The sequence below is a fragment of the Poromitra crassiceps genome, assembly GCF_964638095.1.
Source record: "Poromitra crassiceps genome assembly, chromosome: 1".
Lineage (NCBI taxonomy): Eukaryota > Metazoa > Chordata > Actinopteri > Beryciformes > Melamphaidae > Poromitra > Poromitra crassiceps.
Window position 1 is genome coordinate 122,464,210 of NC_139623.1, and position 16,893 is coordinate 122,481,102.

The 16,893-nt window shown below is 43.0% G+C and overlaps 1 protein-coding gene across 1 annotated transcript in view; it reads left to right on the forward strand.

Annotated features, from left to right (window-relative positions):
• The window catches only part of LOC310772925 (dachshund homolog 1-like), a gene marked incomplete at both ends in the record, with an annotated part of 121,443 nt that overhangs the window by 11,599 nt on the left and 92,951 nt on the right, over positions 1-16,893 (forward strand). Inside the window, 2 exons of the mRNA XM_083632872.1 lie at positions 2,999-3,128; positions 5,279-5,353. Coding sequence (XP_083488998.1) covers positions 2,999-3,128; positions 5,279-5,353 — 205 coding nt within the window. The remainder of the gene's footprint in view (positions 1-2,998; positions 3,129-5,278; positions 5,354-16,893) is intronic.

The following is a 16,893-nucleotide window of genomic DNA, read 5'->3' on the forward strand; positions in this document are numbered from 1 at the left end:
GTACTTACTTGGCTGCTGCGCTGAGTGCGCGGTCTCGTTCCACAATGCACCCAGCCTCCAGAACACTGTACCTAATTAAGTTAGTGTATCGAACTAGCTGATAGGACCCCACTTCAAACAAACCGAACTATCCCTTTAAGGTTAACATTACAGTAAAGGTTTTATTTTGAAAGCCCTAAAGCGGAAGACCTACTTTTACATTCTGGCTGACTTGACGCCCGTGCACTAAATGTTGATGCCGTCTGTATGAGGTTTCAGAACGAAACTCCACAGCTCCGGTGAGCACCAGGAGAGAGGAGAGCCAATTAACTGGAACTAATTATATTGCCTGGAGCAGCAAAAGAAAAAAAAGAAAAAAGTGAACTGCAAATTTTTGGGGGACTAACTTAAAATTAGTTAACTTAAAATTCAAAATTCTGAACTTTGAACGTGAACTAGTTAATTTTAATCTGTGTGAGCTGAACTTTGAGCGCTATAAGTGTGAACTTGCACAACACTGCACAAACAAATTTACAAATGAGATTGAAAGGCTGGCAAGACCTGGAGTAGCTTTTACTATCATTCCAGCAGTAGTCTCCCTCAAGATTCACCACAGTCTAAAAATTATTTTCTCCACAGAAAAACACAATTACTTATTAATGTGTATTAGTGTAGGGAGAAGTATACCGCTTTATAGTGTGCAGTTATTATAATGTGTTACCGGAAATTGGAGAAGTTTATATTGATTTGTGAGTGGTTGGTTATAGGGCTCTATTTTCCCACAGGCCTAGGCGCAAAAAAACGCTCCTTGCGCCTGCCTCGGGAAGATAGCAACATGGTTTTAGGCCACGAAATGCGCTTTACGCCATCAGGCGCGGCGCAGTGCCAGAATAGGCCAGAATGGCCGTTTCGGCCTTAAATACTGGCCTAACGATATCTTCCCCCCTGGCGTTAATTTAGCGCTTTGCGCTTTTGAAAACCAGGCCTTATTCAGTGCGCCGCGGATATTCCACGCACAGCTTCTCCTCTGCTGATCTCACAGTTTGTCCCCCTCTCTCTCTCTCTCACTCCCTCTCTCGTGCGCTCAGACAGGCACAAAGTCCGATGGGAAAAAAAAGTTGTTATAGCGTACGTAGTATAACAACATGACAGTTTTTTTTAACATGACAGTTTTGAGCCCGTGACATGTAGCGGCTGTTGCATCATCCTACCTGTGCAGTGGGGGAGAAGAAAAGGCGAGAGAAAACGAGATCATTCTGCCCAAACAAATGTTCACTGCCTGGCTTCCCTACCAAAGCCACACATGTGAAATCTCCCAGCATGCATTGGGCTAATACATTTCGATAATAAATAGCATCCAAATTAGCCTAAATAGATAGAAAGGTAGATAGAAATAATGTGTAATGTTAACACACAACATGCAATTGTAGAACATTTCAATATTGGACCAAATAAAATTGCGAAATCAAAACACAACCCTATGTGAAACATATATGTCATCCTGGGGCTATATATATCCCGCACAGATTTAACGTGATTTAGATAAGTGACACGGTAACGCGGTTCTACTGTCATGTCCTATATTGTGATGTCCTACTTCACATTTAGTTTTACAATAAAAACACATTTCTGCAATGACTTTACATAATGTAAGCTATATTTATGTGCATCATCCTACCTGTGCAGCAGGGGAGAGAAAACGATATCATCCTGGGCAAACTTTCACCAATCTAATCTCATCATGACATAGGGATAGGCTATTTTTTTCTAGCCAATGCGTTTAGAACATTATTTTCACTTTGATATTGCTATAGTGTAGCGTATTTACATGCTTGCAGTATTTAAACTGCAGTTAGATTGGTTTGAGAAGCATAATAATATGGAATAATAGCCTATATATGGAGACAGACAGACGGGATAAAAGGGAGGGGGGGGAGCAGAGCGCTTGGCTTTTCTGGCTTTACTGGATCGCTCCGTGGAATTGGAGCTTAAAAGGGACGCTTGTGATTCATTTACTGCACTTCTCCAATGACCAGATTGTGCATAATTTTACGCTTAAAAGGCGTGATTATAATGCTTAAGGCCGCCTGTAGCGCCGATACCAAAATATCGAGTGCGCTGGTCCACGCCCACTACTCTGGGCTGCGTCTGGCGTTGGGCACAGTTCATAGGCCGATGCAACGATAGAGCCCATATTGTGAGTGGTTGTTTTGCTGAGCGTGAACCTGAAGAGGCCAGTAGTAGCATGCCTTTTTGTACTTGTTTAAATAAGATTATTTAAAGTGAAGAAATGCAGCCTTCTTGTGGTGCGGTGACTCTACTTCTTCAACCAGTGATCTGATGTTTCCTGGCATCACCTGCACCAGGAAGTCAAGGCTGACAGCACTGTGCACAGGGCATCTACTTAGGTTACATTAGGTTATATAAGTTTATATTGTCATTGTGATTTTTCTTCTTCCATTAATTCAGGATTGACTGAGTTTGAGTCTGATGAAAGGTTTTCACCAATATTGATCCATGGACCAAAGATGACCTACAACACCAAAATAACTTCTCCATACGTCCATTTTGCAATATGAACAATGAACAACGAACAATTAACAAAAAAAGAACTAAATTCTTTGTCATATTGCATTTTTTTTGCATTTTCTTTGTGTGTGTGTGTGTGTGTGTGTGTGTGTGTGTGTGTGTGTGTGTGTGTGTGTGTGTGTGTGTGTGTTTGGCGATTATGGTAAATGGCTTGCATTTTTTATAGCGCTTTTGCTAGTCTACCAGCCACTCAAAGCACTTAGCAATATATATATTTTAAATTCAAGCTTCAGTTCAATATTTACTTTTTTAATAGATCAGATAGAACATAAAAAGAAACTTAAAAATCGAAATTGCGATTATTTGACAGACCAATGGCTTGTCTGGAAGAAAAATAAATTTAAATTGCAAGTCCGTGATTTGAAAGTGATAGAAGTTCATACTGTGACTTTGTTCTTTATTTTCTCTTGGCTGAATCGTACGGCTGTAGCGTGGGTGTGGGTGGTGCCCCCTCCTGTAAGCTGGTGGAGCTGCACGGCCTGCAGGTGGTGTCCTTCACGGTGGACGGCGCAGAGCTGATCTGTCTGCCTCAGGTGTTTGAGCTCTTCCTGAAGCACCTGGTGAGTATGAGTCAAAATGAAGACTACTGACAAGCTATATTTAGAATCAGGAGACACCATAGAACATTTCACTCAGACCAAAACTAAAAAGTGGATAATTCCCCCCCCCCCCAGACGTTCATTGCATCGCCCGAATCCGTCTTCTTGTTTGTCTCGGAAGCATCGCCTGCTTTTCTTTTTTGGTTTCTTTTTTGGTTTTGGACCAGGTTCAAGTTCAAGTTCAAGTTCAAGTTCATTTATTTGTTTGTCCCAGAAGGGCGATTTGATTTGCAGCAAAACATATAAAGGCAGACATAAATCACCAGGGAGACATAAAATCACAAGATAAAACACATGATAACCTAAAATAAGACATAAACAAGTACGCAATGTAAGACACATAAAACAATAAAAATCAGGATGGCAGTTCGAGGTATCAGTGCAAGTGCAGGTAACCCAGACAGGGCCTAGCTGAGGTAAAAAAAAAAAGTAGCAGCACATCAATGAGAGTTAGGCAGCAGCAGTTCAAAGTGCTAGTGCAAGTGAGTGAGTAAGGCAAGGCTAGGCTTAGTAACCGCCTTACACATTACAAGAAGATGTAGCTACAATAGAGCTATTGTATTTGTATTTCCCCAGTAATACAGATACATGTGTGTGAGATACATAGCAACAAATTTGTAAAACAAGCAATAGATCAAACAAAAACAAAAAACACAGAGGCTGATCATTCAGCGTAGTTAAGTCCCACAGTAAGCAACAAGTTACCTCCTCCTCACATCGGCTGGATGGAAACAGGCACAAAGGAGAACTTATACCTATTTTTTGTGGCCCGTGGAACATTTAGGCGAAGGCCAGAAGGAAGCAGCTTGTACTCAGAGCTGAGAGGGTGAGAATTGTCCATACGAATGGACTTTGCTTTCTTAAGCACTTGTTTTTGGAAGACGTGATCCAGGCTACTGAAATTTACTCCAGCTATCTTTGAAGCCGTTCTCACAATCCTCCCAAGGTGGTTCTTGTCCTTTATACTCAGGTTTCCATACCAGCAAATGATGGAGAAGGAGATTACAGACTCAATAAAGGCACTATAGAACAGTTTAATTAATGATTCATTAACGAACTAAACTCTCTCTTACGAGAGTGAGTTTAGAACAGTTTCATTAATGATTTGTCGACCTGAAATTTGACAAGCTTCCTTAAACAAAAGAGGCTTTGCTGACCTTTCCTACACATCATTTCACAGTTCACATCAAATTTCAGCTTACTGTCAAAAGTAGTGCCCAAATATTTATAGGTGGACACCAGGTCAACTTGCTGGCCATGGACAACACTGTTCTGGGGAACTGGGGGGGGGGGTCTCCTAAAATCAACACACATCTCCTTGGTTTTTGAGACATTCAGTTGGAGGAAGGCATCCTCGCACCAAGAGAGGAAATCCTCAAGTACTTGGCCATGACCATCTTCATCATCGCCAAGCAAGATGACTATGATAGAATCGTCAGCTTATTTGATAATGAATCTATTAGTGTGGCGACTAAAACAATCATTTGTGTATAAGATATACAGGAAGGCAGACAAAACACAACCCTGAGGAGAGCCGGTAGAAGATGTTAATAGGCTTGATCAGTATGTATAATATATATTTTACATTTGGGTTTATTGTATGTATGCGTGCGCGCGTGCGTGCTTGCGTGCGTGCGTGCGTGGGTGGGTGGGTTACGTTATAGAAGGCCCGGTTCTGATAGGCACGGTTCACCACTGCGATCTATAATAAATGTTTTTGTTTGTTTGTTTGTTTGTTTGTTTGTTTTTGGGGGGCTATCAGACCCTGGGATATGTCAAAGATTGGCAGCAACATTGATTTTGATCCATTTTTTATGTTTGTGCAGTGTCAGATTTAACCAAATCCCCATTAAAAAGGCCTCGTCGTCATCTAACCAAAAGCCCCAGAAAGTAAAAAAAGTTTGACTTTTGAAGCAGCACTTCACGGAAGCACTCTCCTCTTTTGCGCACACGGGAAGGGGGTGGAGTTACCATTTTGGTCTAATGAATAGTTGGCTTCTCATTTCCCAGTGCCGGCCTCTCATTGGCTACTGGCTAGATCAGCTAAGATCTAGCCTCTGCCAGCTTGTAGTTATAATTTTGACCCTTGTCCCGCCCCGTACGTCCTGTAGGTGGGGGGTCTGCACACGGTATACACCAAGCTGAAGCGCCTGGACATCGCCCCGGTGGTCTGCTCGGTGGAACAGGTGTGTGCACACACAGACACACACAGACAGACACGCACACACACACACACACACACACACACACACACACGCATGCACGCACGCACACATTTTAATACCTTTATTTGTGTTGACATTTAGACAAAACAATCCTTGAACACAAACAATAGAGAAGCTTTCAGCGATTGGGTCCTGGCAGGCAGGCCCAGACAGGGACCTGCTCTGGACCAAAAAAAGCTCACTCATGCCAGATATAAATCTGCTATCCGTTATTTCACTAAGCATGAACAACAAATTTTTTATGATCAATTATTTATTCACATTTTCATAAGCAATACAGTCCACACACCAAGAGAACCACAAAAAAAAATACCCTACAATAGCAAAAAAACAAACAAAAAAACATACAAAACAAAAATGAAACTAAACCTAACCACTATTCCAACCTGACAAAAAAATAAAAAATAATAAAAATAAAGAGGAAAGAAAAGAAAAGAAAAGAAAACAGCATCAGTGTCACATCAGCAGCCCACATACACCATTGCAAACGCACACAGCATTAACATCAACTTAAAGAAAAGAAAAACATCTTCCCATCATCATAATCCACAAAGTCCAGGTATTTACCCCATTTCTGAACATATTTCTCAGACTGGTTAATCAGACGAAGAGAGAGTTTCTCATATGCTGCCACCGTCCCCAGCTGAGAGAGCCATACATTCACTGAGGGCAAATCAGCCGACTTCCACTCATGAACTAGAATTTTCCTGCCAAGCATAAGAGCTGTATGGATCCAGTCTGCTTCAGGCTTGGGGAGATCAGTAGAGGATCACCAAGAATAAACAAACTAGAAGAGAATGGGATATCCTGACCAATGATCACTTTAATGTTTTCATGAATGGCTGTCGAAAAATCTTGGGCTTTAGGGCAAGACCACAGAAGATGTACCAAAGTATCATCATTCATGTTACATCTCCAGCACTCTGGACTCTCTGAATAACTTTAAAGGAGTCCAATAGATTGTATTTATGATCTTAAACTGGATCACCCACTTTAAAGCAGCTTGTTATTAAACAGTCTAAATTTAATATCGATGCATCACATCTTACCTGTAATAGTAGACGATACCAACGCAGAGTAGTCTCGCTTGAACCCCGAGTGAATCAGCCAGTGTTAGTCTGTCTGTGGCCAGGGCAGATCAGGAAGTGAAATGAAACGGTTTGCAGCAGCCACTTCGGCCATAACCACAAAATAACCTCCAAAAAACCTGTTAGAATATAACGAGAGATGTTCGCGAGACTAGCAAGCCCCTGCATGGCGTTCTCCTTGTTTATGTTCTGTTGCTAGGCAGAGCGAAACGGCAGAAGGCAGGCAGCTGCGTTTCACTTCCGGGTTTATCCGGTCCGCCGGTAGACAGATTGAGAGAGAGAGCCCCCTGGTGACGCGAGGTTAGACAGACACAGACTCTGTAATCATCAAGAGAGCAATCTCCGATTCACACGGCTTTGGTCTCAGCTACTATTATAGGTAAGATGTGATGCATCAATATTGTAATTATACTGTTTAATAACAATCGAAAATCTTGCTCGTAGCTGCTTTAAGAAAAGAAAAAACATAGTATCTGATTGAGTCAAAAGCATGGAATAGTATTTTGAAGCTTCATGTCCACCTCCAAATAGCTCCAGAATTAAAGAAGGGGTGTTCGAGTTCAAGGGTTTGGAAGGAGGGATTCCAAATATCTGAATTAACAGATGCCTCATTTGACGATACCTCCAGCACTGACTTTCAGGTCAATCAAACTGTTGTTTTAAAGCTGTAAATGATTTTACATTGTCCCCTTGGTAAAGGTCCCCCAAAACATGGATGCCCCTATCCACCCAGACCTTCCAAATAAATGTTTTCTTATCTATATTAAGCTTAGGATTCAGCCAAACACCTGAAGATAAATTCAAAAAAGGATCCAAATTTAGTATTACGGCCGACCTTTTCCAAATCCATTGCATAATTATGTTGGAGTATTGGGTGAGTCTGGGCATCCTTCTGCAGTTTTGCTGATATACTGTATAATGAATAGAGGGGATAGCCTCACAGAGGGCCTTTTCAATGGAAAACCAAGGTGGAGCGCACTCGGGAGGTAGAGTCCAATGGGCCAGGTGCCTCAAACCAAAAGCTTGATAGTATAAAAGGAGATTTGGAATACCTAGCCCTCCCTGGTCCACTGGCCTCTGTAACCTACGCAAGTTAATTCTAGGGCGCTTATTGTTCCATAGAAATGCATTATAAAGCCTATTGAACTGCTTAAAGGAGGACTTACCTCCAAAACACTTTTTTTCAGCTTTTAACCAATATATATGACTTTGGGGGTGATGTGTGAAGAATTCTGGTCAAAATTTCCACATTTGACACCAAACTGTTGCCATTTTACCATTTGTATCATTTTTCAGCAGCATACCTGGCATAAGCGCCCTCTTAGGGTCAAACACTGCTTTTTTTCTTTTTTCTCAAATGAATGGGATATTTGACACGTCATGACGTCACGGTGACCCAAAGACTATGGGATTTCAAGATAATTACTCCCCTACCCCCCCTGTACCCTTTCGGCTCCTCAGAACTCCAAGCCTATTTCTATTGAAGTTTGCTCTTAAAATACTGAACCAAACGTCGTCAAAGTTGGCACATGTCTTAATTATAGTTAGTTTCCCGCTGAATGTGTCATTACTTTATTGATATCTTACCTGGATAAGCTCGAATGATGATGTTTATATTATCAGTCCGAGTTGCAAGCACTGTCTCCAGCCCAGGCAGGCGGGAGAGAGTCGTACTGTAACATGGACGAGCCCCAAGCTCCGCGGGCGCGCGCAGCAGGCCAGCAGCAGCTGGGCTCTCTGTGCTCTGAGAGCAGTCTGATATTTCCGCAAACAAATATGGTCGCAGTTTAGCGCACATGTAAAATATAACGCTATACTACGACGTGACAACGTGACAAAGCTTCTCTAAACACATCGGCTACTATATTTCCCTGCATCCCTCCTACTGAGATTATATCGGTATTGATTTTGGACAGACTGAATGCGCGGAGGAGGAGGAGGAGAGATCTGCAGCTATGCCCTGAGTAGCCCTGAGAGACACTCGCCTCGCTCCGACTACTGTGCCCGTCTGTGAAAAGCGTCCTGTCCAGTCGCACCTTCGCAAACAGATGCGGGATTCCCTCAATCCTGTACCCAATCTCAGACTGTATTCTCTAAATCGCACACCAGCTATTTCTGTCTGTGTTTGTTTGTTGCTCCGTGAGGTTACGAGCGCCCCATGCATGCAGCAGGCTGTTTCGCCAGCCTGGGTCTGGCAGGAGGGACGAGGCGCAGCCTGCCCTGCACTGCGCTGAGAGGAAAACTTTTGCACAACTTTTAACAAGAATCACGAAAAGCCCCCAAACTAAAATGAAAAAGGGACTATATGGCAACTTGGACGAGGGAATGACGTAGAGAAATCTCGCATTGTGTTACCCCAGAACGGGGGGTTTGTTGTATTGTGCGGTGTGCTGCTGTAACGAGCCCACGTCACTTTGCTCTCGTAACGTAGTTTTGACACACTGCCATAGAGATACATGCAGAAAAATAATTAAATTTCTAGTTCGCCACTGAATTACCAAATTGATATAACTTTCAACCATTTTGAGCAAAGCTCTTTCCAAACAGGCCACCAGCGTTGGCTAGTTGTTGATATTTATAAAGATATTGCCCCTCTCAAATAAATTATTTTTGAGGCAGTAGGCAAACTGTAATGGCGTCGATTTCCGAAAAAAAATCTGGACTTGAACACAGCCAAAGAGTCCAGTATAGACAAGAGTATATGTCATTTCTTGGTTTTTTCCATAGGTATTTTCAAATCACTGTTCTAATACATATCTAGGGGGTAAGTCCTCCTTTAAAGTACCTCAGAGGAATCCTTATTGGCAGTGCCTGGAGTAGGTAATTAAACTTTGGTACACAAGTCATCTTCACAATGTTAGCCTTACCCCACATCGAAATTAAAAGGGGGGCCCATCTCTCTATATCCACTTTAAATTGACCTAGCAGTGGCTCAAAATGTATACTAATTAGCTCTGAGAGCTTAGGGGGGAAGGTTATGCCCAGATATCTAATGCGCTCCGTGGGCCATCTAAAGTTTCCAGACTGGAACAGAGACTTAGGGCAATAAGCCGTTAGTGGAAGAGCTTCTGATTTCAGCCAGTTAACTTTATAGCCTGAGAGCTTGGAGAATTAATCTATGATCTTAAAAAGTGCAAGAAGGGACCTCTCTGGATCTGAAACAAATAGAAGGATGTCATCTGCATACAATATAAGCTTATGCAAATCCTGACCAATCTGTATGCCAGGGAAAGCTGGGTCTAAGCGAATAGCTGAGGCTAAAGGCTCTATTGCCAGGGCGAAGAGCCCAGGACTCAAAGGATCCCCCTGTCTTGTCCCCCGCCCTAATTCGAAAGGAGGTGAAATAATACCATTGGTCAGGACTGCAGCTTTGGGCCGGGTGTTATTAACCGTATCCAGTCAATAAATGTATTACCAAAGCCAAAGGACTTCAAAGTCAGAAACAAATAACGCCATTCTACCCGATCAAAGAATCAGAATCAGAATCAGAATCACTTTTATTGCCACAGTATGCAAGTTACGAGATAAGAAGTAGGAAGATAACTAAAGACAATCGCAAAGTTGCAAGTGCAATCAAATCAAATCGAGTAAATATATACAATATGTACATGAGTGGTGAAGTGTTCTGTGGATGATAAATATGAATTTACGTTGGATTTACATGAGATTTACAGACTGAGTTAAATAGACGTTAAATAGGCAGTGGATTTACATGAATTTACAGTCGTAGTTAAATAAGAGTTTACATTGAATGTACATGAAATTTACAGGCTAAGTTAAATAGGCATGAATGTGCAGGGAATTTACATGAATTTACAGTCCCAGTTAGACAGGCATTAAATTAGATACAGTATTAGTTCCAGTTTTATGGGGGGGGGGTTCAGTTGAGTTTGGGAGGAGGTAGATTCAAGATTCAAGATTCAAGATTTATTAAGTGTCCCAAAAGGGCAAATTGGATTGCAGAAAGCGTAGTACAAAGTACATACATAAAAACAAATAAGACAAAAAAAAAAAACATTGTAAAAACAGTCTAGAGCAGCAGTTTAAAGTGCAACACAATAGTTAAAGTGCAAATGACAACAGTAGCAACGATCTAAAGTGCACAGTAGAGATATAAAGTGCATAGTAGCAAAGTGCAGTTCGCTCACAGCAGCACATTTATATCACAAGAAAGAGCTACAATGTATCATTGTATTAAAGCACAAAAGAAAAAACCTCAGTCCAGACAAAAGGGCAGACAAAGTATATAATACAGATATACTGTACTGTACCCCTAAGAATAAATAAAGATAAAAGAATAAAAGAATAAAAGGATAAAATAAATAAATAACAAAATAACAGCAACGGCAGATGGGGAGACATTACATTTGTACCCCAGCAGCGTTCATCGCTCTGATAGAGACAGGCACAAAGGAATTTCTGTATCTGTTCTTTTTAACTATGGGGGCACGAAGGCGGAGCCTGGAAGGAAGCAGCTCATATTCGAACCTCAGAGGGTGGGCATCATCTGATCGGATGGACACAGCTTTTTTCAGCACCTGATTGTTACAGATCTGGTCCAGGCTTCTGAACTGGGTTCCGGCTATTTTTGAAGCCACCTTCACTATTCTCCCCAGGGAGTTCTTGTCTTTAGTACAAAGATTACCATACCAGCAGATTATGGAAAATGATATGACAGACTCCACAAAAGCACTATAGAACATTTTCATCAGAGTTTTATCAACCTGAAATTTGGCCAGCTTCCTAAGGCAGTAAAGGCGCTGCTGACCTTTCTTACACAGCATGTCGGTATTCAGATCAAACTTCAGCTTGCTGTCAATTACCGTACCCAGATATTTGTAGTCTGTCACTATATCGACAGGCTGACCGTTGACAAAACTGCTCTGGGGAACAGGGGGGGAACGTCGAAAATCAATACAAACCTCTTTCGTTTTGGAAACGTTGAGTTGTAAGGAAGCGTTTTCGCACCAAGAAACGAAGTCGTCAATGACTTGACCATGTCCTACATCATCATCGTCAAGCAGACTGACGATGACAAAATCGTCAGCGTACTTGACGATGAATCTGTTGGCGAAACGGCTGCGACAGTCGTTGGTGTATAGAATATATAAGAAAGCAGATAAAACACAGCCTTGGGGCGAGCCGGTAGAGGACAATAAGATACTGGACAGTATCCCATTGACCCTCACCTGCTGAGATCTATTCGTTAGAAAGTCTAGAATCCAACCAACGAGGCACTTATCCAGACCGAAAAAGCTGGTTAATTTCTCGACCAGAATGTGCGGCTGGATGGTGTTAAATGCTGATGAGAAATCAGCAAAGAGCAGTCTAACGTGATTCTTACTGCCCTCTAGATGCTTGAATATGAGGTTCAGTAAGGTGGCTGTAGCATCCTGCACGCCTCTATTAGCACGATAGGCAAACTGAAGTGGATCGAGCAAAGAGTCAGTTTTTGTTACTAGCTCATCCTTCACTAGCCTCTCAAACTGTTTCATGACCAGGGAGGTTAGGGCCACTGGCCGGAAGTCATTAAGTGATTTTGGATTGGTGCACTTGGCAACAGGAAGTAGAATCGATTTTTTCCAAAGGGACGGCACCCTCTGCTGGCGGAGTGACAGATTAAAAATATGGCTGAAAATGGGACCTAATTGCTCAGCACATACCTTTAAAATACGCCCGCTTAAGTTGTCTGGGCCAGGGCTTTTTTTAGGTTTGCACCCTTTGAGACATCTTATTACCTTTTGCTCGTCGAAGAAGGGGTTCAAAGGGGGGGCCAGAAGGAGACTGTCTCTCATCACAGAGTGTTTCTCACTAAAATCGCGAGTCTCAAATCGACCATAGAAGTCATTAAAACTCTGAGCCAGATCAGCATCAGACTGAAAACCATTTAACTGGATATTCTTCTTACTACCTACCTTGAGCCCAGTAATACATTTCATACTGTCCCAGGCGGAACCTAGATTATTTGTACGGAGCTGAGACTCTATTTTCTCCTTGTATTTCCTTTTACTTTTCCATATCTCCTGTCTAATCTCCTTCTGCAGGCTGCGCATCTCAGAGAGTTTTCCTTCTCTGAAGGCCTTTCTCTTACGGCTAAGGAGCATTTTAAGGGCCTTAGACACCCAGGGCTTACTATTAGGAAAGATCTTAATCTTTTTATCTGGAATCACAATGCTTTCACAATAATGGGACCAGCTACTAACAACATCAGTCAGTTCATCAATGTCTACAGAGGATTCTTGAAACATCTCCCAGTCAGTGGAGTCAAGGCAACCTTGTAGAGTTAAACAGGCATCATCATTCCAGTCTTTAACAGTGATAGTCTGCACCTTACCACGTTTTAATGCTGTACGATAGACAGGAATTAGATGGATGCAATTGTGATCGGACAGACCTAAAGGAGGGAGGGGGATGGATTTGTATGCACCTTTGATGGAGCCATAACATAAGTCCAGTGTTTTGTTGAGTCTTGTTGGGCAAGTGACATACTGATGAAAGTCTCTGAGTGTTTTCTTCAGAGTGCAGTGATTCATGTCCCCTAGAATGATATTGGGAGCATCAGGAGAAATGGATTGGAGTCTTTGTACAACTTGATAGATAGTTTCACAGGCTTTGCTCTCATTCGCCTTCGGCTGAATATAAACAATTGTCACAAACAGCTGGGGAAACTCACGAGGCAGATAAGGTGGACGGAGTGACACAGAGAGCAGCTCTACATCGGCAGTACAGATTTTCTCCCGGACAATGACAGATTTGCACCATCGCTTATTAATATATAAACATACCCCGCCTCCAGAGGACTTGCCTGTTGCCACTGGATCTCTATCCAGCCGGAAGGGAGACCCGAAGCCTTCAGTCTCAAGGTCCGTGTCCAAGTCCCTATCAGACAACCTAAACCTAAAATACAGGCATCACGAAAGTCATGATTATATCGGACCTGTGCCTGAAGTTCATCAGTTTTGTTACGCAGGGATTGAGCGTTCGATAAGATGATTGAAGGCAGCGGAATACGGGAGAGCGGCTGGTTTTTCAGCTTCAAACGAGCGCCGCCACTTCTCCCCCGCTTCCTAATCCTGGACCTACGATCACGTCCCCCGGGGAGGTCCGGAGAGCCTGTAGACCGAAGCACATCGAAGCTGGGAAGTGAAAGGTCAGCCGGAGGATCGTATGTGTTCCACTGTAAAAGTAGCTCCCTGCTATACTGGAGTCTGGCCGGGCGCTCGGGAGTCAGAAGCGTGTGACCCAGGCTCCAGACTAGGTGAAACGCCAGCCACGCCAAAAACGTAGCATAGTAATCCATGCTTGCTGCTTAGTGAGAGTCACCAAGCAGAGGGTTCCCAGGGACAGCAGGCTCTTGAGCCTCCCAGGCCCATAACAGAGAATTCCTGTGTCGCCGAGCTCTGTAGAGAGGCCGCTGGGTCCCACGGTGAAGAAAGACGGGACGCTTTGCGGCTGGTGTCAGCGTGAGGGAAGCTAGCTTGCTAGCTGGTAGGGTAGCTAGCCTGCTACCAAATACCAACGGGCGCAGACGGTGGCAGAGATTTCTTGGGTCAGCGGGCTTCTGTGGAAGGGTTCCCGATTAGCCGAGCTCTGTAGAGGTAGAATTCTACCGGAGTCTCTTGGTATAGGAGGACAGTTAGTAGAGATAAGTCCTCTGGCTATCGGTACAACAGGAGCCGTGGTGTTAGCTCTGTTAGCTTAGCACAGGATACTCGGAAACAAAGAAAGACCGCAAATTCAACGCAACGTTACTAACGATTGTTGCAGAGCAAACTTCAGTTGTAGGAACACTTAAACTTGAACACAATGAACTGCTAGTACTAGAAGACGTAAAAAACAACATAAAAACAACGTAAAACACTACACTTGCTGCTGGTCGCTGCATGAGCATGCGCCCGAGAGACAGACAGGGGTAGTGAGTGTGTGTGTGTGTGTGTGGGGGGGGGGGGGGGTTGTTGGTGAGGCCCTTGGCAGAAGGGGTTTCCGGGCCTTGTTGGTGAGGCTGATGGCGGTTGGGAAGAAGCTGGTCTTGTGGCGGGTGGTTCTGGTCTTGGCAGACCTCAGTCTCTTGCCGTGGGGGAGTGTCTTGAAGAGTTTGTGGCCAGGGTGCAGGGAGGGGTCAGCCATGATCTTGCGAGACCGCTTCAGTGTCCTGGCTGCATGCAGGTCCTGGAGGGATGGCAGGTTGCATCCGATTATCCTCTCAGCGCAGCGGATGATGCGCTGAAGTCTGTTGATGTCTTTGAGAGTGGCAGCAGCATACCAGACAGTGATGGAGGAGGTGAGGATGGACTCAACGATGGAGGTGTAGAAGTGCACCATCGTGGCCTTTGGCACTTTGAATTTCTTCAGCTGCCACACAAAGTACATCCTCTGCTGTGCCTTCTTGGTGAGAGCTCTGATGTTCAGCTCCCATTTTAGGTCATGGCTGATGATGGTTACGGTTATGAAGGCACATTCTGCATCAAGAGAAATGGCTGCCATAGGCAACTGTTCAGTGTAGTGTTGTGTAGCCCACATAATATTAATTAAACGTCTAACATTATCAACGTAATCACGGGAACGAATGAAACCAACTTGATCTTTATGTATTAGGGAGGAGATAACTTTATCCATTCAATTAGCGAGGATCTTAGAGAGAATTTTCCCATCACATCCGACCAAGCTAATAGGCCTATAACTTTTACAGTCTAATGGGTCTTTCCCCTTTAAAAAAATAAATAAAGTAATAAGTGCCTCTGACAAGGTCCGGGGTAGGGAGCCCCGTTCTAATGACTCAGTATACATATCAAGTAATAATGTAGCTAGTTCTGCAGCATAGCAGTGTTAGAATTCTGCTGAAAACCCATCCAAGCCAGGTGATTTAGCTAATGGTAAGTTATGTATGACCTCCAAAATCTCCTCTACAATAATAGGAGCATCCAGCATAGCACGTTGCTCCTCAGAGAGTGAGGGGAGATTTATATTAATCAAAAATTAAGTTATCTCCTCATCCTCTGCATGTGATTCTGATGTATAGAGATGAATATAAGTGTTCCTAAATGTATTATTAATTTCAGTTGCGTCAGAAACTAAACTACCCCCCTGTGCCCTAATAGCAGGAATAGCGCTCATAGACTCCCTTTGTTTAATGTAATTGGCCAACATTCTACCCGCTTTATCCCCCTCTTCGTAGTATTTCTGTCTGGCTCTAAAGAGCACAAACTCTGCCCTTTCAGTAAGAATGGAATTAAACTCATATTTCAGTCGGGTCAGAGCTATAAGGTTAGAGGAAGTCATATCGTTCGCATATATACTCTCTGCTACTTTAATTTGTTTGTCCAATTCAATTTGTTTTGCTATGTTAGCCTTTTTCCTGTAGGATGCATATTGTATAATATAGCATCTAAGAAAGGCTTTCATCGCCTCCCAAGCTACTCCTGATGAAGCGGCAGAGGGCAAATTTGTTTCTTTAAACATATCAATCTGTGCCCTCAAGGCCTCTTTAAAATTATCTCCCTGCAGCAAACTGGAATTCAATCTCCATCTAGGGGTCCTACAAGCCTTACTAAAGGGGAGGATACTCAGCATCACTGGAGCATGGTCAGACAAATGAATACTACTGATAGTACAGGAGAGTGTAGAGGAGACCATTGAAGTGGATCTAAAAAAAAAAAGTCAATTCTAGAGTAAACCTTATGAGGAGCAGAATAAAAAGTAAAGTCCTTTGCTAAAGGGTTTTACAGATGCCAAATAGCTACAAGCCCCAAGCCTATCCTCAAAGGGTCCTGCAAAGGGTTAGCAAGCCTGCGGGGGCACTGTACTGGTGGGCCACGGTCAAGAATGGGATCAAACACCTGGTTAAAATCACCAGCCAGCAGGATTGGAAAATCGCCCATATCGCCCAATTTACGTCTAATAACCCAGAAAATGATGGATCAGACTGGTTAGGAGCATAAACAGAGCCAAGAATAACAGAATGGCCTTGAATTTCAGCAAGAACAATTACAATCCTCCCAGCATCATCCCTGGTCTCTCTTAGACATTCAAACTGCAAATGCTTATCAGAATAGCAACCCCTCTACTCTTTGAAGTGCCACTAGCTGCATACACCGTTCCAACCCCGACATAATTTCTTAGCTTCATGGTCAGTCAAATGTGTTTCTTGTAAATATGCAATATCACATTTCTTTTAATAAATCTTCGATTTAATAAAGGCTAACACTTTCATCCTCTTGACTACATTGTTGAGGCCCTTAACATTGAAGCTCATAAGGCTTAACCCATTATTAATGCTAGGCTACATGTTTATTTTGTGGACAAATCTGTTCACTGCCGTGTGACCTTAAAAACAAAACACCCACCAACATCACAACAAAAACAAACACTGTGCAGGAGAGAAACTTTCCCTCAAGAAGAGACTGCATTGATACT